General features: G+C 38.6%; 1 protein-coding gene across 1 annotated transcript; it reads left to right on the top strand.

Annotated features, from left to right (window-relative positions):
- Positions 1 to 73: 73 nt before the first annotated feature.
- LOC140936745 (uncharacterized) lies at positions 74 to 20,407 on the top strand. Its single transcript, XM_073386224.1, has 20 exons — positions 74 to 1,603; positions 2,187 to 2,246; positions 2,537 to 2,589; positions 3,072 to 3,216; positions 3,732 to 4,228; positions 5,974 to 6,081; positions 6,202 to 6,283; positions 6,436 to 6,550; positions 7,135 to 7,273; positions 7,461 to 7,572; positions 13,395 to 13,542; positions 13,970 to 14,057; positions 14,310 to 14,429; positions 14,931 to 15,005; positions 15,359 to 15,392; positions 15,656 to 15,712; positions 16,676 to 16,765; positions 17,852 to 17,929; positions 18,677 to 18,805; positions 19,331 to 20,407. Exons 1-20 carry the CDS (start codon positions 317 to 319, stop codon positions 19,415 to 19,417), a joined length of 3,504 nt encoding a protein of 1,167 aa, XP_073242325.1. The 5' UTR covers positions 74 to 316; the 3' UTR covers positions 19,418 to 20,407.
- Positions 20,408 to 22,670: the final 2,263 nt, after the last annotated feature.

Below are 22,670 nucleotides of genomic sequence, written 5' to 3'. Positions count from 1 at the left end.
TGTCCTCAGGCGACGCGAATCCGCGTGTATGAGGTCACGACGGAAATTTTTTTTTTCAAAAACTACTACGTAGCGTATTTTTCTAGCTTCAATATCTCAGCGCTTCTAGACGTAAAATAAAAGGGTTGGTTTCCTGGATACGTAAATTCTCTCCAAGCAGGTGCGCTGCTACGGTAACATGAAAGATCAAAAATATAAATGAAATTTTACTTGTTTGTGAAAGTTACTCATGTGTAAACAAAAAATTGCGACCGGAAGTGAAGATGAACCCTAAAATAGCATTAGTTCCCAAGCCCTCACTTCCGGTACTTCTAAGATGGCGGATTCCAATTGCAATGACGGTGTCAATGACGGTCCCTCGAAAGTGAAGACAAAAGCTTGCAGATTCTTTCACACTAAGAGGGGTTGCAAGTTTGGATGTGAATGCCAGTTTTTACATTCTGCAAAGACTTCAAGTCAATCAGGAAATGTTGTAAACGAGGGTGATGAATTTGTTACTGAAAATGAAGTCAAGAATTTTGAACCTGATATTAACGATGACAGTGAACAAAGCGATGAACGTTTGGGTGAAGATAAAGAAATGAAAAAACATGAAGATTCGTCTCAAGATAGAAAAGATGTTGCTTGTAAGTTCTTTCAGAGAAAAAGAGGTTGCATGAGAGGTTCAAAATGTCCATTCGTGCACGTGTTAGTTGATGGGCAATCTGCGCAAACGAATAAATCAACTTCTGATGAAAATGTAAAGAGTAAGAGGTCAAGGACGAAAAACACGAGTAAAAGAAAAAAACTTGCTAGTCCATCAAGTGATAAAGAACAGGATGAAAGCAAGCTTACTAAGTCGTCCTGTCTACAACTAGCAAAAGGTGATCAAAAACCAATCGACCTTCCTGTGCAAAAAGAGAATGCAGACAATACAATAGCTTCTCAGGGATCTGGAGTCACAGTGTTGACTAGCAATAAATCCGAAAAACATGTAGAAACTAAAACTGAAGGTATGCACGGTATAAAGTGCAATACAGCTGGTGTAAACACTGGTGCAGATTGTAACGAGGCAGTTAAAGGCAGTGGCAACAATGTTGTCAACCATGTAAAGAGCAAAAGACAACCTGAGATCACTGAAAAGGGCAAAAGAATGGAAAGCAAAGAAAATAACAGGGCAAACAGGGCAGTTTTTGGAACCGAAAGGACAACAGGCATCCCACCCCTCCAACAGGACACTTCAATCAGAGGTTCAGTAAGTGAACATGGGGGTTCTGCACTCAAAAATGGACATGAAGTAAAACATGAACAACGTGAAAAAGGTTTATCACTATCACAAAAGAACAGTGCAACTACTAGTGCAGTAACAAGAGAAAGAAGTCCATTGCAAAACAAAGAATACGAAAGAACCAAAGACAGAAACCAAACACATAATAAAGACAACTTTGCATCAAATTTTAGGGGTTCATACACTCTTGCAGATGCAATACTAAGTGAACCTAAAAAGCTTAGAGCAACAGAGATTCAGCAGCTGAAAAGACGTTTCGGAGGCAAGGGTGGCTTCATTGAAATGAAAGAAAACTCCTCTTACAGGATCAAGTTTAAACCTACCGATCCTGACTGGGTATGTTGAATAATAAGTTATTGTGTACTCCTAAAGCTTTTAGGGATAGCAAATCTGGGGTGGATCCAGGTATAAGTGGAGAGGGGTCATATAATAATATGCATAATATATGCAAGTATATTATACTTGCCAACTCTCATGCATTATGCATGACTCTCATGCCTATAGACTAAAGACATCAATCTCACGCATCAGGGACAATTTCTCATGCCTTGTCGTCTTTTAAGTAGCTTTAGAGGTGCACAAATGTCTTCAGAGCATCTGTGGACATTTTCTGCAATGTTCAGAAGTCTCCAGAAAGTCATCAGAAATCTTCAGAAGTTGCCGGGATGTTTCCAGAAATCCCAGTCATGACAAGGTGAAAATCTCATGCATTTGACCCAGAAAAAGTTGGCAGGAATAGGGTTAGGATGAATGTCCCCCGAAGGCAGACGATCATATGGGTGATCCCGGTGCATTATGAATATATCACTCTGTTGAGAGCCAGGTAGAGTACAAGGATCACCAGTGATTTCAAAATGGACGTGATAAATTTAATTATCAAATTGTTATTTTTGATTTACATACTATTTTCTGTCACCAGCAATTTAAAATTGAGGCAATTTACCTGACTGTGTACTTTCCAGATGATTATCCATTACATGTGAGTATTTTCATTGCTTTACTGCAAAATGTAAAAGTACCAGCAGGGAAAGGGAGTTGAGGATTTGACAGGCCACTGGTTACTGCAATTATGTTTGCAGTCTGGTTACTGCAATGTTTAGAACTCTGGGAAACTGCCCCTCTCCTGAGCCAACATTAGCTCTAAGTGAGAAGTAAGTTTATGTTGAGTTAGGGGAGGGGTAGGTGGGCAGTTTTACAGAAACTTAAATTGATCCGTGGTTTCTGTGGCACATTTGTAACCACCAGGACTTATGTTAATTTTTTTACCAGATGTTTGACGTTACTTTGTCCAAGGAACAAGACCTTTCTGAAGATATCATCAAGTAATCTGCAGTATTTGTTTTTTCAATTTTTTGCTTATTGAATTTGTATACAGTCGTACCTCCATGTGTGACTACCTCTCATAAGCGACCAACCTCCCATAAGTGATCACCCATCCAAAGCGCAAAAATTTCTCAGTCAAAACCTTATCGTCGGAAACTCTCATAAAATACATCCTCTTGAAAATGACTGGGACCACTTTTTAAGTGACATTTTGATAATTTTCCTTTATGTGAAACCTCTGATCTCTGAGTTCCATGTTTGTACTACACTACTCAGAGTATAGCATGAATTTTTTGTAACACGATGGAACTATTTACAAATTCAGTACAATGCTTTCTTCTCTACCTCCCGTCAGAGACCACTAAATTTTGGTATTTTGGGTGGTAATGCTTACAGGAGGTTACACTGTATGTTTTTACATGTTGAGCTTCAATTTCTCTTTTTCTACCAATGACTTTCTGACTGTTTTACTTCTTTGAAGCTTTGTAAATGAAAGACTAAAGCAATGGACATTAGAGCAAGAACACATGGCAAAAAGTCAAGGATTTCTGAAGCTATTCTTTCGCCCCTTTCTTCACTGGCTTGACAAGAATTTAGTTTCTTTCTTTGTTGATGGTGGAAGTCAGGTAAAGATAAGAAAGCTATAACAAGATGCATATTTATGCAAAAAAATTGCTCAAAACAATTTGCATAACATTTGCACAATCTCTTGGCATGGATACCTTGTATGGGTTAGGTTTGTTGTTAGTTTTCTCCCATTTTCTCTGGGTACTACAGTTGTCCCCTCCCCTCAAAATCCACAAACTCCAAATTCCAGTTCGATCTGGATTGCATGGACATGTTTAACAAAGTTTCTAAGAACTCCTAAGTGTTTTGTGGGTAAACAAGTATTGTTACAGTTTACAGTAATTAGCAATTTTACAGACAGCTGGTTAAATTAGAAGTGGACAGTGTTTTCCACTAGCCTCCCTGCAGACATCCGTTGGGGTTCGTTTGTCACGCATTCATTTCTCCACCACGTGGGGGAGAAATGAATGCGTGACAAACGAACCCCAACAGACGTCTGCGGGAAGGCTAGTTTTCCACTGGATGCAGAAATCTCTGACAAGTGGTTAGTGTAATAATTCATTTTTACTCACAGATAGGAGCAAAGTACGTTTCTAACATCTGTGGATTTAACAACAAAGCCTTTGAAGTACAATCTAACAGTCCAATGTTAGAAGGTCAGAATACATTCACTGGTTCTGCACCATGTGAAGAATATATAGATGACATACCAACACAGATTAAAACAATATCAGATATAAGTGAAGGACTTGACATCCCACATAATGATACAGAACCTCCCCAAAATAATGAGGATATTGATCATAAGAAGGAGATCATGGATATGGAGACCACAAGTTCTCGAAACAGCCAAGAATGCTTGGAGAATGAGCAAGCAGCTCAATCATCGCAATCAGACATTCATGGTAGTGATTCTGCCACCTCAAATACTGTCGAGAGGGGAACTCAAATTCAATTCAAGGGCCTTAATCTGGAAGAAAGCATCAGCTCCATTCGAGGAAACAAAGTAGTCATAACGTTTGAGTGTAAAAGGTGCAGGCAGAGGATTGATCTCCATCTTTCTCCGTCAGGGTAGGTAGCATATAATTTTGTCTTATCAGCAGATTAGGAATTTCTGTGACAAATATTATTCTTGGGGTCATTTACAATCCTCTCTTGAGAGTACATAACAAATTTTCTGTTAAGTAACCTAATCTCCTTATGTATTCTTTACTGTGCTACTGTTCAGCTACTGTACTTGCCTTAAGGTATTTGCACAGGCAAATTTTCAACATTTTATTTTGCCCTCAAAATCTTTCTACAGTAAGTTCAGATGATGTAATATGCATATCTGGTGTTCTTTTTTTAATATACCTTGGCATTTAAGAGAAAATCTACTCAAAAGTTGACTGATTTACCGGAAGTTAAAGAAAAATTTTCATTTCCGTTACTAAGGAAAAGGACGGCAGGAGCGCAATTTGACTCCTCTTTCCAGCATCAAGTTCTATTGATGCGCTGAACAAAATCTATTCACTGCTTGGATTCATTGACAAACTACAGCCGCTGTGTGTCCAACTTGATTTTTCTTGCTTCTGTTAAAGCTGTGATGACTAATATTACTTGCTTCTTGTCAAAATTTGTTATGTTCTTGAAATACACTCCGTTTTCCAGGGCTTATTATTGTTTTAAATTTACATTACATCGGTGTGTCTTCTCACCTGATATTTTCTGACAATTTTGCCGGGAGAGTAAAACGTTTTCTTGGCCCCTAATCATCTGGTCTGTTTTTCTGCCAATTTCTTTCACTTTACAGAAGCAATTCTTTTCAATTTTGAATAAAACTCTTCTTCAATCTTCATACTTCGGCGCGCTTCACTGCATTAAAGCTGACACTGAGTAACGCATCTTCCGGAAATGCGGCACACCTAGCAACTGGTCACGTATCAAAATCCAAGGGGGCTATAGAGAGGTTATTTGGCATTTTCTTAGGCTTCCACGAGCATTTTACACAGCGGTGATTCAAAATGGCGGGCAAGAAGGTCTGTGATGGTAGTATCGAGGAAAAACAGTTGATTTTGAGAAGAAAATAAGCTTTTTCACACTGGAAAAGCATTAATTACCGCCTGACCGATTTACCTTGACTTACAGGAACCAGTTTTTTGGAGGAATGGATCATTATTACTTCGTGAAATTTGGCAAATACACAAACAGCATGTTAATGAACAGATCTGTGTTTGACTAAAGGTTAGAATTGCCATACAGCTGAGTTATTGATGTCAAAATATGGGTCAAATTACAAAATAGCAAATTGTGCCCTAGAGGCTGGATTAATTGGAGCTGTGTCATGGTCAAACACAGAATTATTCTATCTTATGTCCTTATTTGTGTTACATTTCTTTTTTAACAATAACTCTAAGGATTCTTCTGAAATTTTGATTTTTCTCTTTCCGTGCCACCCTAGGGGGTAATTAAATTAACACCTTTTGGGTGACATAACATAGTTTATTTTGATATATTCTAGTTCCTCAAGAACTGAGGAATAATGTCAATGTAGTGACATATAGATATTATCCATAAAACAACCACTAAAAATGGTGCAAAAATGTGCAAAATTTGCCTGTGCAGATACCTTAAGAGGGCACTATTGTGTATAACTCCATCTAAACATCAAACGTGGTAAATGGTCAAGGTTGATTTTGTGCTAGTCTACATGTAGTATATTGCTAGCCTGATTTTCAGACAGACTGAATTAGTTTATTGCAATGAGAGAGGCAGGCATTGACCTTGGACCACCAAAAATCAAGGGCATTTTATAAATTACAAGTTTTATATTACAGATGTATTGTGAAACAATGCACCAGGTGTGCCTCAGTGTTTGCAGCGACCTACAGACCAGCTATCATTCATCAATTTTCTTCTATTTTAGGATACCTTGATCTTGACAGGTAAGTGATTGCCAGTGAAACAGCTTGTTATTGCTTGTGTAAGCTACATGTATTCTCTTGGCTAGTGTTCACTACAATTATCTGACTGTGTACTGTGTGGTTGATATTAATATTTTACAGCTGTGTACCATTTGATGTGGTTCTACCAGAAAGTGAATTGATGCTGGGTTGCTTTCAATGCTCTAAAGAAACATCAGTGAAGGTAATCATTAATGATCAATCCTTGAAAAATTTGGACATTCAAGACCACTTGATCTTCTTGTCCATGACTGTACTGCTGACGCTAGACAAGATGATAATTTTTTTTTTTTTGAAAAAGTGTGTCATTGAAACTGTGTAATTTACTGTGTGTAGGGTCTTCAGTATGGTGCTAACTGGAGCTGGTGTGGCCATTGTCATCACAAACTCAGATTTCAGATTGAGTCCACCAGATTCCATCAGTTACAGAGCAGTGCATTAGATACATCAGGTTGGCTGACAATTTTTGTATTTTGCTCCAACACAACAATAAGATCTCTTGTTTTAAATCTATCTCATTACATGCACAATTTCCTCTGTCATTCTATCCATTATAGGCCCATTCATGAATTTAAACTGGTTTGCAAGTTAATGTATTTTCCAGAGCAGTCATGTACATTTTGTACCAGAACATTGGTCACTTTCTGTACCAGAGTGCGCCAATTAGTCTTGTCTTCTATACCAAATTCTTTCTTTTTCTTTACCATACCTAATTCTTTGTGCCTTTGAAGGGAACTATTATTTAATGAAGGAGATATTGGGCTGCAGTTGCTTTTATGTTACCAATCTAATAGTTTGTTCCATATAAATATTTGTATATGTTACAAGTCAAATTTGTTTTCAGGTTAAAATTTTTTAACCACAAAAGGATGATTCTCAGCGTCCCTTATATCGTAAGGCTAGAAGACAAAGGGAATTGAGGATCACTCTAAATTAAATCAAAACTAACCTGAATTCACATTTCATCTGTGACATAAAACACCATTTACTGGCTGAATACAGATTTGTCTTTCCCATTTGAACTTTATCATCTAGTTTCTCTTAGAAGAAACGCGGTTGCTAGCAGTTCTTCAAAATCTAAGAAGCCATCCCAAAGCTTGGTATTAAAAGAAGGGCAGCCATTACCAGCTAATGGAACCTGTAAACACTACAAGAAGAGTTTCAGATGGCTCAGGTACTACAATGGTATTGTTTTGGTGAATGAGTAGGTTTTAGGTCTGTTGAAACCAAAAAGAGAATCTGAGGCCCGTTTTATTAGGCGTATCATAATGACTCAGTCATTCTTAGCTTATTAACAATTAATGACAAATAACAAATAATATTTGTCTCAGGTACTAACGTTATTTTGATGTGTTATCCAGGTTCCCTTGTTGTGGAAAGTGTTATCCGTGTGATTTATGCCACGAAGAAGAGGAAGACCATGAAATGAAGTATGCTACACGAATGGTCTGCGGCTTCTGCTCAAGAGAACAGGTTTGTCAGTTTACCCTGTAGATTAACAACAACAGCTGCCCTCCGGGTCTTTTACCTTATTTCAAAATGGGACGTGGCAAAAAACCTTTTGGAGGATAGGAATTAGTAACTTCGGGCAATATTATTGATAGATAATGGAACGTGATACTATCTTGCTGGCATTAGCCCTCTGCTATCTACGGTCATCTCACATCAGCTCAAGTTCCTTGGCCACATTTTGCGCATGGAGAAGGATGAACCCGCTAACATCTACGCGTTGTTTGAGACCTCCTAAGGGAGAAGACCCCAAAGAGACTGCATAAGTCCTTTTCCAGCCAAGTCCAGGAATGGATCGACCCCAAAAAGCAAGTATAACATCTTGCGCACTGCCGAAGACCATGCCAATTGGAGGTGACTTACTGTCAACTGCTCTTCGGTCCACCGACGATGATGATCAGGATAATGATAATGATGATGACGCGTCCTAAATATCTGCATTCATTCGCTGTTTTATAGCACAAGTAGAACAGAGCATGTCATGAGTTGAAAAAAACTTCGTTCTGGTTTTGTTTTACATCCCTGGGTTTTGTGATGGGCTAAAAATCTCAGTTTGTTTCCTGGGGTCTCCACTCAGTATGTACATTTCCTCGAAACGTGATTGTTTCATATGGTTGTCACCCCCAACAGCCTGCTTGAGTAATTACATCAGTTTTTGAGAAATACGTAAACCCAAAAATAATATGCGTTGAGGCAACAAGCATCTATTTTGCAGCTAAGGAAGGTAACATCTTACCAATTCGGTATACCAGTTTTTCAACGCATTGCACATTGTAATTGTATCGTCTTCTTGTGTGCCTGTAATACTTCCAGTACTCATCGATATGTTTTCAATTTTCCAGCCTTATTCCCAACAGCCTTGCAGTGGTTGTAAAGCTGCAGTTACCAAGTCACGCTCAGCACATTGGGAAGGGGGCAAAGGATGCCGGGATAAGATCAGTATGAGTAGGTTAGTGCACGTCCCTGTTTTTCGAGCGTCTATTTCAGAAAACTTTCTAATGAAGCAGGACAGCTCTGCGACCAGATCGGCTCCAGTTGTCTGCCTCAGAGTGATCTTTCCTCATCCAGATTTGGTAACAGCTGGGACCAGAGCAAACCATTCACTAATGTCCTACTTACAGAAGCGCCCTCCTTGTGTGAATCAGGCCCCAGTTGTTCAAAACGTGGATACCGCTATCCACTGGATAAATCTTTATCCAGTGTATAATGCAATTGGTTTCCCAATTACTTATCCACTTGACAGTGATTTATCCGGTGGATAGCGCTATCCAGCGTTTGATCAATCTGGGGCCTTGGCTTTATTATTGTTTTAAGATACATTTATTTTTTTTTTTTTTTTAACGTTTAGAAATGATAACCAAAAGTACAGCCAAGCGGGGAAAACAACATCACGCAAGTCCCAGAAACGTTCTGAAGGAAAAGGAAAGGGACAGAAGGGGAAGTAACTGCTTAACTTGTCATTTGTCACCATCAAAGAACAGAGTAACCAGGGACTGATTAACCTGCGAGGCTATACGGTTTTTTCGGCTCAAGTTTCTAGTTTCACTCGGCCGGTGAAACTAGAAACTTGAGCTGGAAAAACCGGATCACAGGTCAGGGACTGATAAAGTTTAGCCGGAAACAAAATGGAAACTCCAAATAACAACTGCCCTTTGCTATTTTTATTGTATGTACAGCTGTACTGTATCATGGTTTGCAATAAATAAGTTGGATGTGAAGAAAAGTTGTTTTCATTGATGAACACTGCAATGAGCGAGAGTCAAGGGTCGAGGGCGGTAGCTACCGGTTCGCCAGTACACACCTCTCGGGGGGGTCCCACATTTAGCGGCTCACCTATGCCTAAAAATGGTCCAGTACCCCCCGGCGAGACGTACCTGTGCACCTGAGGATGAAGGGGAAAATAATCATAAAAAAAGTTAAAAAGCAAAGGAAGTGAGCAGAATGAAAATAGAAGATAACCAGGAGCTGAAATATGGAGGACGCTTCAACTTCATTCCGATAAGTTTCCAAAGCAAAGACAGTGTTTTCCCCGATTTTCACTAGCGAAAGCCGTAAAAGTTCTTCCTGATGACCCGAAGAGAGATTATCACCCCACCATACTGACTAGGCTCGATTTCCGCCGTCTCCCGGGTCCAGTCTTTGATCCTCCTTCGGGGGGATGAGTGCGGGCTCATTTTCCCGAATAGCGGCTGGTAATCGAGCTTACATACTGACAAGAAAACAGAATTTCAGCCAAGTCAACACCCATGTCACCTACATGGAAACGATTTGGGAGACGGGGTAGGGTTAACCTGGAAAACTTTGCCTACCTCTGGAAAATCCCAGCTTCGCCTCAGGTCCCGCCCTCCCTGCGATCATGCCCCCTTTTTTATGTCTCTGTTCTCAAAAAAAACAAACAAACATCAAAACTTTCGCGCACTTCGCTGACCGTAGGCTCCACAGGTAAACCAAGCTCGAAATATAAACATCGGCGAACATCGACATTGTTGCGTAACATTCGAAATATAAGGATTTGTATGGTTAAAAAACCTATTCAGCCTATTGTTTTCGTAACTTACGAAAATGAAAGGATTTCAATAAAAAACAGCTTACCTTTCATAAAATGTGTGTTACGTCTCTCCTGTGTTGTCCATGGGCCGTTATGGGTTGTACTGTAAAGGGTAGTACAACACATAAAACGGCCATAAATCGTAAATCGGACGATGGACAACACAGGAGAGACATAACACACATTTATGTAAGGTAGGCTGTTTTTATTGAAATCCTTTCATTTTCGTACAAATCCTTATACTTTAACCTGAGATCAGGCCCAATTTTAGCGGTTCTCATACATTCTCTCTAACGGCCCCTCGTTTTGCCATGCCCGCCGGAATGTAATTTTCAAAGCGAAACGAAAATAGAGCCTGATCTCAGGTTATTATACTTCGAATGTTACGCAACAATCTATTTCTTTCTTTTAATAAGAAAATAGCAGTCCTCAGAAGAATTAAATTCTTGCCATCATCCATTCTACAGACCATTTATTTTAGGACTGTACTTCCAAGTGTCTTATACGGAATACTAGTATGGGGTTCCTGCTCACCTGCACTAATGGATGATCTTGAGCGTGCTCATATACGAGCTTCTAAACTTATTTTTAAACTTTCAAGGAATTCGAATGCTGATCAATTAAATAAATTGAAAGGCTGGAACAATTTATCATTTTACTATACTAAGAGACTGTTAGTAGAAGCGTATAAATCCTACTATAGACGCAATACCAATGTTTTAAATGATCTAGTAATGTTAAAACAATCATCTCACTGCCTGAGGAAATCAATGAATATTGAATTTCCAAGTCCTAAATCAGAAATTGGCAGGCTGACTTTTAAGCATAGAGCTGCCATTGCTTGGAACTCACTTCCTGACTCGATCAAAAAGTCTTCTTGCTTAGAATGTTTTAAAAAAAGACTTAGATCTAGCAAGGACTTAATTAATTCTATCAGCTATAATAAGGAATCTTCCATGATAAGAAATAGGAATGAGGAATTTCTTTATTAATCTTATTTATATTTGTATTGTTATTATTATTTATTATTTAAATTCTGTTGATTTTCTATTTATTCACATGTATATACTTTAGTTTTTAACAAGTAGATAGGCAGGTCCACATCAGGACTTCAGTCTTGCGTATTCTATAACCTGCGTTACCAAATAAACTATGTATGTATGTATGTATGTATGTATGTATGCTCGTATTTTTAGCTTGGGTCACCTGTGCAGACTCTGACTATCACAACAGCAGCGAAGTCCTAGGAACTAGTCAGCAAAATAATTTCATCATGGCGGATGTTGAGGAGTCACTTGGTATCGGCGAATCGCTTTCGGTCAACAACGATCAAATAAACGATATTATCGCTTCATTACCTGAGGAAGAAAGGGTTTCAAAGAAACATGACTTGAAAGAGGAGAAGAAAATACTCACTGAAGAAGATCCCGAAGACCAAATATCGTCTCCACCTGAAAGTTTGCGAGTGTCCGACGTGCATATGGCAAGCAAACAAACAGGCGAATTAGCGACAACGAACGGTATTGAGCTGAATGGAGATGCTAAAGAGGAAAATTTACCAAGGGAAGAAAATGTATTAGTATCAGAAAAAGACGATGATATGTTTTCAAAAAAATTGGAAGAAGAATCGAACTCAGAACTGCCAGATACCAAGTCTGAAAGTAATAATACCAGTTCAGCTGTTTCTTTTGAGAGTTCTCATGCTGACGGAGGAAGTCACAGGTCTCCGGACAGACAAAGTAAGGCTGAATACAGAAAGATCAAGAGTGAAGTGACCGGCGAGGGTGAAACGTCAGAAAGTGAGGATGATGATGAAACGACAGAAAAAAACTCCTCAGCACATGCCATGGATCAGGAGGCAGACACGTGGATGGATTTATTAGGAAATGGACTACTGAAGAAACGGGTAATCACAATGCATTCAATTTATGCGGATTGCTCTCATTATATGCACAGATCAAGACCGGTTTCCACCATTTAACAGAAAACAGTTCAATGTGGCATCTGTATTTATCTGCACCCCTATCACCCAGTCTGCAGAGTATGGCAGGTGCACACGCAAGTTTTTTAAATAATATATAAGAAATAAGGGCCTAAAAATGGCCTTGCATGTGTAGATCTTGTCGAGTTCTGCCATACTTTGCTGACGGGTCTATCACCAACGCCACCCCTATGGAAGGCAGGATTCTGACAGATTGTCCTTGTCCAAATTCAGAATCTGATCTCCCTCCCCCCCTCCCGCCCCCTCCAATATAGGAATGAGTTAGAGACTTGAACACCTCCCCCATAGTGGAAGTGATTCTAAAGCTCTTGTGGACATGCAAATAAAAAATAGAAATAATAATAATTCTAGAACCTCTTAGTGACTATAAAACCGACACATGAATCCAAATAATTTTCACGATTCTGATAGGGTCCATTTTGCACCTCACTGAAAATACCTTCCATTGTCAGGGTGTAGATAAAACCTGGAATGTTACAGTTTTTGACAAAAAAGGAAATGACTTGTTAAAAGTTAAAATATACATGTTTTCTGTTTTGTCAGCTGTGATCTTTGCTAGAAGTTTACACCTTTGGTGCAAGAAAAAGTCATGTTTCTTTTTCTGGATTCATCCATGGACTACTCCACCCCCTTTTAGTACAAAATGCGGTACAGTCGTGCTCTGAATATGAGGGATTCTATTAGAATGAATCTAATCACCCAAGTTCGATTTATTAAAATTCTAACTTGAATCCAAAGTTTTAGGGACATAATTGCAAATTTTTCATGACTCCATTATCTCACAATTCTTACAAGAGACTTGAGCTCAAATAAAACCAAATCAAATGTAAACAAAATAACCAGCAAACCTCGGATTCATCTTAGAATTTTAATACATTGAACATGGGCTATTGACAGGAGAGGTTAACCAGTGTTAACATGACATTAAAAGGTGTAAATTTAATTCAAGTACAGGTGGTAATATGTGACATGTTGCCAGAGGGAAGTGTTGGATGCATCAGCTTCATGGCCTTGAATATTGAAGTACAACTCATGTAGAAGAATTATGTAGGAGAAGGTCATTTCAGCCAAAAGCCCAAAGTAGAATGCATCACTTAAGAGAGTGGAAAACCTTCAATCTGTCCGTCTAATAAATAGTGTCTATGAAACAAAGTTATTTGTCAGGGCAGGCTTAATTCATTTACTCTGGAATAATCCGTTAAAACAAATGATTTTCTTCGTTGTGTAACATCTCAGATACTGAAAGAAGGAAAAGGGAGAGATACCCGACCAGACAAAGGCCAAGTGGTTACTCTACAAGTAGCAGGACATACAGAAGATGGTAAAGCTGTTGACTGGAACAGAAGTCTGGAATTTATCCTTGGTGAAGGAGAGGTCATTCAAGGTTAGCCCTATGACAACTTTTCAATTTTTTTATTCTTCTTACAAATACAACTAATATTTCTTCATTTTCCACTTTCATGCAAGTGTGATAATATTTTAACACATACTATGTTATTTTCTTACTCCATTTAAGATTTTAAAAGGCTATAACTATTTGCAAAAGGCTTGAGACAAAGTCTAACTTGTTGTTAAACAGAGTACATGAGACTACCTCCCTTATCAGAGTTTGTATCACTTCAAGATCATGGTGTTCATAGCTTGAACAAATAACTCTGAATGGGAAGAGGAAGGGGGCTGTGGATTGCGCACTTAATTATTGGATCTGCATTGAAGTGAAAAGTGTTTTGTTTCTTCTTTTTTTAACTGGTTGTCGCTTTTCATGGTTTCTAAGAGATACAACTTACATTATATTATCATTATATTTTCAGCCTTTGACCTAGCAGTAGCTTTGATGGAGTTGGAGGAAGTGTGTGAACTTGTAACAGACTCCAGATATGCTTATGGGAAAGCTGGAAAGTATGTCGTTTTTGGTTGTTTGTTTGTTTGTTTTCTTGCTTTGTAACACTGACATGCAACTGTATCTCTTCTTTATCTGGATGAAATATATGCTGCGTAATACCTATATAAATGCAATACTAGATATGACGGAATTGTAAACTGATACCCTTGAATTGCACCTATGGCTCGATCTTCTAAATGAAAAGAAATACAGGAGCCTTTAACCCTTCAAATAGATTTATGAATAAATCAGAGCTCATTGTTTTCTAGACCAGAGGCAAATCCACCTATTCCAGCTGATGCTAAACTGACCTATGAGTTACACCTGTTAGCAGTACGAGATGGTCCTAATATCACAAACATGACTGACGAGGAGCGAATCACCATTGGGTATGTCAGTAGGCCATGACGTCAAAACGGTTTTAAAAGTTGTCTCCATACATACTGATGTATAGGCCAAGTAATAGACTAAAACACTGCGGTCAGTGCTGTTTTAGAAAATGCCCACTAATAATTGATGGAGGCAAACATTGCTGTGGGAAGGCCTTCTGATAGGCTGGAAAAACTGTTAGGATGGAATTTCTGGGTTGTGGCATAATGCAGTGAATTTGGCAAATTCTCTGAAGTAGAGTGGCCATGATAGAACATTTACTAATATTATCTAATATTATCAGAAGAAGTTTTGCAATTATTGGAACTCTAAGAGATAATTATCAGGAATAAGAGGTTGTTTCATTATTTGTATTTGAAGATTTTGTAGACAGCTTACTAGATTTTATGCTCTGTTGTCTCTGATCCATTAGTAACACGTTTTGAGGATAAAGAGAACAAAACTTAAAAGTCACAGAAAAGTTTGTATGTCAACAGTATTATTGCCTGCCTTATTTCCAGGGAGAAAAAGAGAGAAATTGGTAATAATCTGTACACTGGAGGAGACTATGCTGGGGCTATTAACAGTTATCAGAGGTAAATTTGCTCTCAACTTCCTCCTCATCATCATCTTGATCTTTGCATCCAATTTCAAATTGCCCAAATCTGCCCACCAGTTTCATCACTGATAGCAAAATTACTCTTAGATTGTCTTTGCGCAATGAATCAAAATATAATTTCTTGCCTTGCATTTTGTGTTTTCTTGGAAATCAGAAAATACGAACACATCTATTACACTCAGAAAAGAAATTCTTTAACTTTGACCACTGTTATACCATTGAATAAATTGTAGCAACTAAGGCCGTTAGCCTGACCTTTATTTGTAATTTTACAGAAAGAGAATGGCACATGAAATAGCTAAATGTTCTGGACCTCCTTTGTTATTTTAGGGCTATAAAATACCTCTCAACGTCTACTGCTGAGGTTGGTTTGTTTATTTGTTTATTTATCAGTGATAATCATTTCATTTGTGCATATTCATGTACCTTACCAATACAGTACCAAGGATTAAAAACAAACTTAACTTACAAGGGAAAAAAATTAATAATGTTTTAAACATTAGAACACTGGAGCTTGGTCCCAGATTACTGGTTTTCAAAGGTTCTTGGCTTGTGAAAATGTGTGCTACTGTGTGAAAAAAAAGAAAGTGATGATAATAATTCTTATTATTTCATTTTACCTAATAGCAAGTTCAAATCTTGCGGGTAAAGTGCTGGAATAACATGGCAGCTGCCCAGTTGAAGGTAAGAAAATATTATGTAATAAACTTAATTCAAAAGTTGAAAGAGCGCCACTGGTTAACATAAGCAATTTGTGCAATTTTCAGCTCTTTGCAAGCAATATTGAAGAAAATATTATTCAGTCATTAAAAACTTCAAAATTGTTGCAAAAGAAAAAAGTTAATGGGCCGTACATCAAGGAGCTCAGTACTCAGAACCTGTGAAATCTAAAGTGCCCAGCATTAGATTTTTATGAAACAACTAAGATATTTGAGTTGGGCTGGAGCAAAAGTTAGGTGCCAGGAGCCACAAGGTGCTGGTAGTGCACAGCCTTGATGCATTCCTGGTAAAATTTTGATTTTTAAAAGAAATTTGTTAGAAAAATGGTGCATTGGGTTCAAATTTTCAGAGATAACTAGTAAATATTGCTATGTTCTTACAAGATTCAGAGATGGTATTTTAATAGCTTGATAGGAAAATGATAAGCATACCGTAAAATTCCGAAAATAAGCCCCGGGGCTTATATTTTTCAAAGGCCCTTTTTGAGGGGCTGATATTCGGAGTGGCTTATCTACGGAAGGAATTTGCATTTCAAAATCAATTGGGCTAGCTTGTAGTGGGAAGGAAATTTACCATTTTTGCTTTGTTTCACTTTGTATTCGAGGGCAAATTCCATGTACAACCCCCATGGGGGGCTTATATTCAGAGGGGCAACTTAACAGAGGGTTTTTTGCATTACGATTTGGGGGGGCTTATACATGGAGGGGCTTATTTTCGGAATTTTACGGTTGTCAAAATGTTATTGCTTGGTGTCTCAAGGTGATACTTGAAAAAAAAATTTGATTGATGTAGGCATTCATTGAATCTTATTTTTCAGGTTATTTCAAATATTATGAAACACTGATAACTTAGTTAAACCCTTGGTGTGAGTAAGGCATAAAAAGTGGTTTTGTTGTTATTGAGTATACCACAACTATTCTGTTTTAGATAAAGGCTTATTCTGCAGCAGAGAAATCTTGCTCTCAAGTATTACAAATTGATCCTGATAATGTCAAAGCCTTGTTTAGGAAAGGAAAGGTGTGTAAAAAAAAAGCCTGAATCACTTAACAAAAAAAAAATTCAGTGAAAGGGAAGCTGGCCACCCTAGTTTGTATAGACTAATTTCAGTGAGAGTGGTGAAACACATCCAGTGCTTATACAGTTTCTACAGGTATAGGCCTGTAGCTCTGACATATTCAGTCAGTATTGGACAAACAGTGTTAGACCAGCAGAAACTAAGGGAGTAAATGAACCCCTCTCTCCAACTACTTAAAATGATTTGGAAAATCTATGATCAGAGTGAAAAGTTATCAGTTGTTGATCATAAATTATGTTTGCTCCAAAAATGATAGATCTTCCAGAAACCTTTGCTAAAATTGCCTATACCATAATTTTCAGACCAAGGCCAATGGTGGAAATATTATCATTTATTTGGGAGTAACACCTTATGTTGACAATTTTTACCTAGCGGTGTCTTTGTTGGATAGAGGTGTTCACCTTATCAATCCTTTGCTCACCTTATCCATCTTTTGCCATTCCTGTTCAGGCCCCAGTTGTTGAAAAGGTTGATAGTGCTTTTCACCCTATAAATCTCTATCCACTTGTTAGTGCAATTTCCCTTATCCACTGGATAGAGATTTATCCGATGGATAGCACTACCCACCTTTTCAACAACTGGGGCCAGTTGTTTAAGTACTGTTTAAAACATGAACATTAGTGTATTATCAGGTTTCAAAACTCGAGGCAAAGATAATACATGACTGCAAATATTTTGAAGGGCTTCAAAATCTCTGATATAGATTACCCCATTCTTGCACTAATATTTAGATTTGGGGTTATTTTGGTCTAAAAAATTGGACGTAAAGTTTAGCCGTATCTAAGACACTCATTAAACACTAAATTCTTTTGTTTTTTCTTTATATATTACTAATGGGTTTTTGTAAATTGTATTGTAAATTGTAATTTGTTTACCCACGGATCACTAAGGAGTTCATAAGAACTCGTTGAAACGTGTCCGTGCGTTCCAGATCGAATCGGAATTTGAAAGTGTTGGTTTTAAGTACAGTAACAGTCATGAAGACAGGATGATATTTGGTTTCTTGTTTTTACTCTAAACATACTCAGGTTCTAGCAGGAAATGGTGAAACTGAACAAGCCCTTGTTTATATTAAAAAGGCAGATCAGCTGGACCCCAACAATAAAGTAGGTTTAAAATGGCTGATTTTAGTCTTAGAGAGGTGTTTGCAAGCAAACTTATTAATGTCAGTGAGCATTTGTTATGGATGGTATTTCTCAGTAAAGTCTCACTCTGGTCCCACTCTTGTCACTGGCTGGATTTCTTCTTGGTTGTCCCGAGTTCAAATCCTTGACCATGTTTGTAAAAGGCCAACTGGTTTGCCTCTGGCCAGTTGGGGTTATTAATCCTGTTATGTTCTATTTGAAATATTTGTTTTTAGTTATTGTAAGCACAGTGCTTGTAAACTAGCTGGATAATCTAAGTGCACTTTCCACTACAAACAAACATTTAACCTTTAAACCTTTTTCATGCAACTGGAGATTTTTTGCCCCCCATGTCCCCAACCCCATTCTCAGGGTCCTATCCAACTTTTCCCCTGGAGTAGGGGGTCCTCTCCTCTCTTGCCCTGGGACCCGAGTAGGAGAGGAGCCTTGGAATGAGGTTCCAAATGTCCCTAGAGAGCCCATAATAATTTATTATAACATTACCAGTGTGCATAAGTCTCCTGTTTTCTTCGCTTCACTTCAGAAGGAAACACAAAGGAAACAGGAAAGGTCTGCACTCTATTTAAGTTCCCTGGTCACCTCTTTAAGCCCAGAGATTGATCAGGATTAAATTCTCCTTGTTAAATCAATGCTTATTTTAAAAACAGACTGGCTACAAGACGTGATCACACAAGATGAATTTCACTGATATTTTCTTACTCCTTTCAGACAATCCGTGGAGAACTTAATCGACTCAAACAGTTACTGGCATCGGAAAAACGGAGTGAAAGAACTATGTACCAGCGAATGTTGGCTGATATGACTGGTGCGCAAGGAAACAAGAAAAATAAACGAACGGTAAGTGCTGCATTGATATTACTGCTTGCCAAGCTTTAGCTTAGGACTAGGCTCTGTAGTGAGGAGGGGGGGGGGAGGGAGGCAAAAAAAGGGGTGAAACGTGACGGGAAAAGCGAGCCAAGTGGTGGACTGAGAAGGGCGGCACCACCCTTTCCCTCCCCAGATCACCGTTTTGTTTTTTTTTCGCCGTCCCCGATTTTTCGCCTATTTTGCGCACTGCGGAGCTCTCGCCTCTCACGTGTGCTCTCGACCTTCTGCGATTCAAAAAGAAAATTAAGAGACTGCTTGCGGTAGTCTAGGGAAATGTGAGCTGAGACTTAAATGTTTTAGATTCATGACGATTTCATGCTATCAGGGGATGTAATAATTCTTCCTCTCACTTAACTTATTTCAACGTGGGAAAATACTTTGTGAGGTCGTTAGGGTTCTCTGTGACAATAGTTTCCCAAAACTTGTCCCTAAACTGACGATGTAATCTGTATTTATTTGTTTATTGATTGATTGACTGATTGATTTCCATGGCAGTATTTTGGATGGCCGCTGGTGTTTGGAGCCACAGTTGTTGCTCTTGGAGGGATCCTCATGGCTGTTTACCTTACCAGACCACATTAAAAAGAGAAAAAGAAATACGGCTAACTACAAACCCCAATATAATCTCAATATGCCATTAATTTTGAAAGACACAAGCAACGCAATTTCACCAATCCGAGTTCTCCAAATAAAGGCGTACAACCTGTGCAAAGTGGGTAGCCTGTGCAACTATGTGAGCTTAGGCAACGTCGAAGGCGACGTCGACGAGATCGTCTAAAAAGCAATAGGTTTAAGTAAGCAAAACAACAACAACTTTGCACTTGCATCACGCTGTACTGTACATTACTTTGCCGTCACTGCACGACTACGACGTGAAAGTGCCTAATTTCATCTTTAGCGGAGTAAGTGAACACAAGATGGCGACTTTCTTTTTCTTTTCCTGTACTTCAATACATTCTTTATAATTTCAACTCCAGAAAGGTTTGATAACACTTGACGAATTGAACGAGGTGGAATACTAAATTAAGTGTGAAACAGCGTGAATTCATTTTTTTAAGTGAGTTTTCGTAGCTGTTGCCGTCATTGTTGCTTAAGCTCCCAGCTGTTGCGCATGTGGTGGTTTCGGCTACAAGCGCCAGGCAAATTTGGAGTAATTTACAGTTTTTGATGTACTTGTTGTTGGTTGCCAAGGAAACACGCCTTCTGTGCTTTGATTGGTTAGCGCAGAATGAGGCAAGTCTTTTGAACCAGTTTGACAGCACGTGAAAAAGTCTGCTGTGAATCTTCTGGCGCATTTCCCGCCAAAGATGAAATCTTCCCCTCTTAGGAAAAATAAGCGAGTCAGTTGTAAATTTTGACTGTAAGGATGAAATCTTATGGTGTGAGTATTCAAATGAAACCTCGTCCACAGTTCTTTTGCTTAGTGTTATGTGATATTTAGTATTTTGGAAATGAAATTTTGAATTGTTCCTCAAGTTTCATTTTGACCACTGTGCCACATCCACGCAAGATAGCATCATTACATGTATTTTAAAATAGAAAAAATTAAAAATCGTTTAAGAAGTACTGTTAGCAGAAGCATTAGTATAAGTATCTTTAGTACGTCGCCTCACAGGGTTCGCACAGGTCATGGAAAACCTGGAAAGTCATGAAATTTAAGAATTTCAAATTAAAGTTTTGTTTGGTAGTTTAGCTACTGCAGATGACAAAGCAAGGACAATGCAAGGTAGAGAGGAGTAATTAAGCAGCGCACATGGCACGCATTTTGGTGGACACCAGAGTTTGTGTCTGTTGAACTTCGTAAGGTCAAAAAATACCCCCAAACTAGGAAAACTGGGAAAGTTTTTGAAAGTGACAACTAAACCTAATTTCATGGAAAACTTGAAAAGGTCATGGAAAGTCATGGAATTTGAAGAGCTCAAAGAGTACGAACCCTGCGTCAATGTTTTTTTTTTGTAAGGAAGAGAGCTCTCCCTCTTTCTGCATGTTGCAGAAAAACAAAACAGGTTTGGCGTTTTCGTGTGGCTTCGTGCATTTCGGGTCACGTGGTCTCAGCGGATGTGTCACCGAAATACATGAATGTGATGGCCTGGGAAAACACCGTAAGCTACGTGCAACCAGACGCAATAACTCCCAACTTTGTCGGGCCAACGATGTTGGGAGTTGTAGCGTCCGAGTTGGCAGTGGTGTTCAAACGGACGCAACAACTCCCAACAACATACAACAGGGTGTACAAACGGACGCAACATGTAACATCCAACAATATTGGGAGTTGAGGGCCATGCAACAATGTTGCGTCCGTTTGCCCGGGGCTTTACAAGGACAAGGCAGGCAACCCAGGCGGCACTTTCTCCCAGTAAATCTTTTGGTCAGTTATTTGTTAAGATTAAGACGAAAATACCCCGTTCTGTGGGAGAATTGAGATTTATAAGGGCAGTGTTTATCGTCGGGTCGGATATGAAAATTCTCGAAGTTTTCTTGGACTGATTTGGTTCGCTTCTCCTTTGATTTGAAAAAACGGTTCAGTAGTGAAGAGGGTAGCAGGTCGGGAGAAACGCCGACTACACTTTGGAACTGTGTGCGAATTAGCAAAACCAAAAAAATATATATTTCAAGGGCATATTGCAATCTTGGTTTTCCTCGTTTTCGCGGTGTCCTCAATGACGTCAAATGCCTTTCTGTTTAACATGTAGATTCCATTTTGGTGTGTATCTGTTAAGTTCTATAGCACTAATGACGTCAATTCGTGGTAAGAACAAATGACCAACGAGCTTCTGTCAAGCCGGTCACTGCTGCTTTTACCACATTTTGAGTACTTTTTTGATAACTGGACAAAAGAAGGGCAGAATAGAATGTATCCGTTTCAGTTGAAAATGAATGCATATTCAGGCTGTTTGGTATTTTTCACGTAAATCAAACTTCTTTTTACTGCTTATCCCTACTTTTGTATTTCCTTACAGCTTCTCCCAAACATTTCAAAATGACTTTACTTTCCAAATCTGGAAAAAAAATTCTTTTTTTTTTTTAACTGACACCGGTTTTTGACGAAACAGGGAACAAAGTTCGATGGCTAAGGCTGGGCGTCCGTACTTTAAAAGATATGAAACTAAGATAACTGACCATAATGTGCGTATACGGAGATTTTTTGTTCGAGATTACAATGTTATAAACTCATCACAACTTTACTGACATTATCTCTTCGGTCGTTACACTTGCCCTACCTTTCACTCGAGGTTATAGTCGAGCTGCACGAAAACATTTTTCACGAATTGGCGCTTTTTTTTATTATTATTTTAACCATTGTTGCCCAATAGTGAGTGCCTATTTGACATACTGCTGTTATGGTCGCATTAATGGCAATGTACGTCGCGTAAAGTCGAATATATATTCTGTTTGCCAATCTTCTCGATTATCTGTTGTTATGACTGAAAGAAGTAGCTATCTTTCCCGCCCTTTCTTGATAGAGAAATTTTTCATCTTTCCTATAGTTACTTAATTCATTTTTGAAATTTAGAAGAGGAATTTTTTCCCTTTGTAACCCCTTTTTCGTGGTCTCCCAAGCTTTGTTTTATTCTTTATATACTTAAATGTCTGACCGATTCCTCGCGTACTAATACATTGTCCTTGATTTCGTGAGCTTTACCTACATCATAGAGTCACTGAATGCATCACAGTCGCGGAGGGGTAGGGAAGGCACGAATAAATTCCATGTCATTCGCTGATAAGCCTTGGAATTCATAAAGAGCTATAAAGCAACAGAAGCTACATTTATTTTACGTTTCGGATTTTGCTGGTAGTAAGAAAAGGGACGTTTAGGAGAATCATATTGGCGCTA

The sequence above is a fragment of the Porites lutea genome, chromosome 5 (assembly GCF_958299795.1).
Source record: "Porites lutea chromosome 5, jaPorLute2.1, whole genome shotgun sequence".
In the NCBI taxonomy this organism is placed as follows: Eukaryota; Metazoa; Cnidaria; class Anthozoa; order Scleractinia; family Poritidae; genus Porites; species Porites lutea.
Note: the sequence above shows the minus strand (reverse complement) of the source record. Positions and strands in the feature narration are given on the sequence as shown.

Bases quoted from the DNA above. Each gene is read 5' to 3' on its own strand.
- LOC140936745 (XM_073386224.1), top strand. From the start codon at position 317: ATGGCGGATTCCAATTGCAATGACGGTGTCAATGACGGTCCCTCGAAA. The intron at 6,284-6,435 runs GTAATCATTAAT...TACTGTGTGTAG, and splicing joins CTAAAGAAACATCAGTGAAG to GGTCTTCAGTATGGTGCTAA. The intron at 15,713-16,675 runs GTAAGAAAATAT...ATTCTGTTTTAG, and splicing joins TGGCAGCTGCCCAGTTGAAG to ATAAAGGCTTATTCTGCAGC.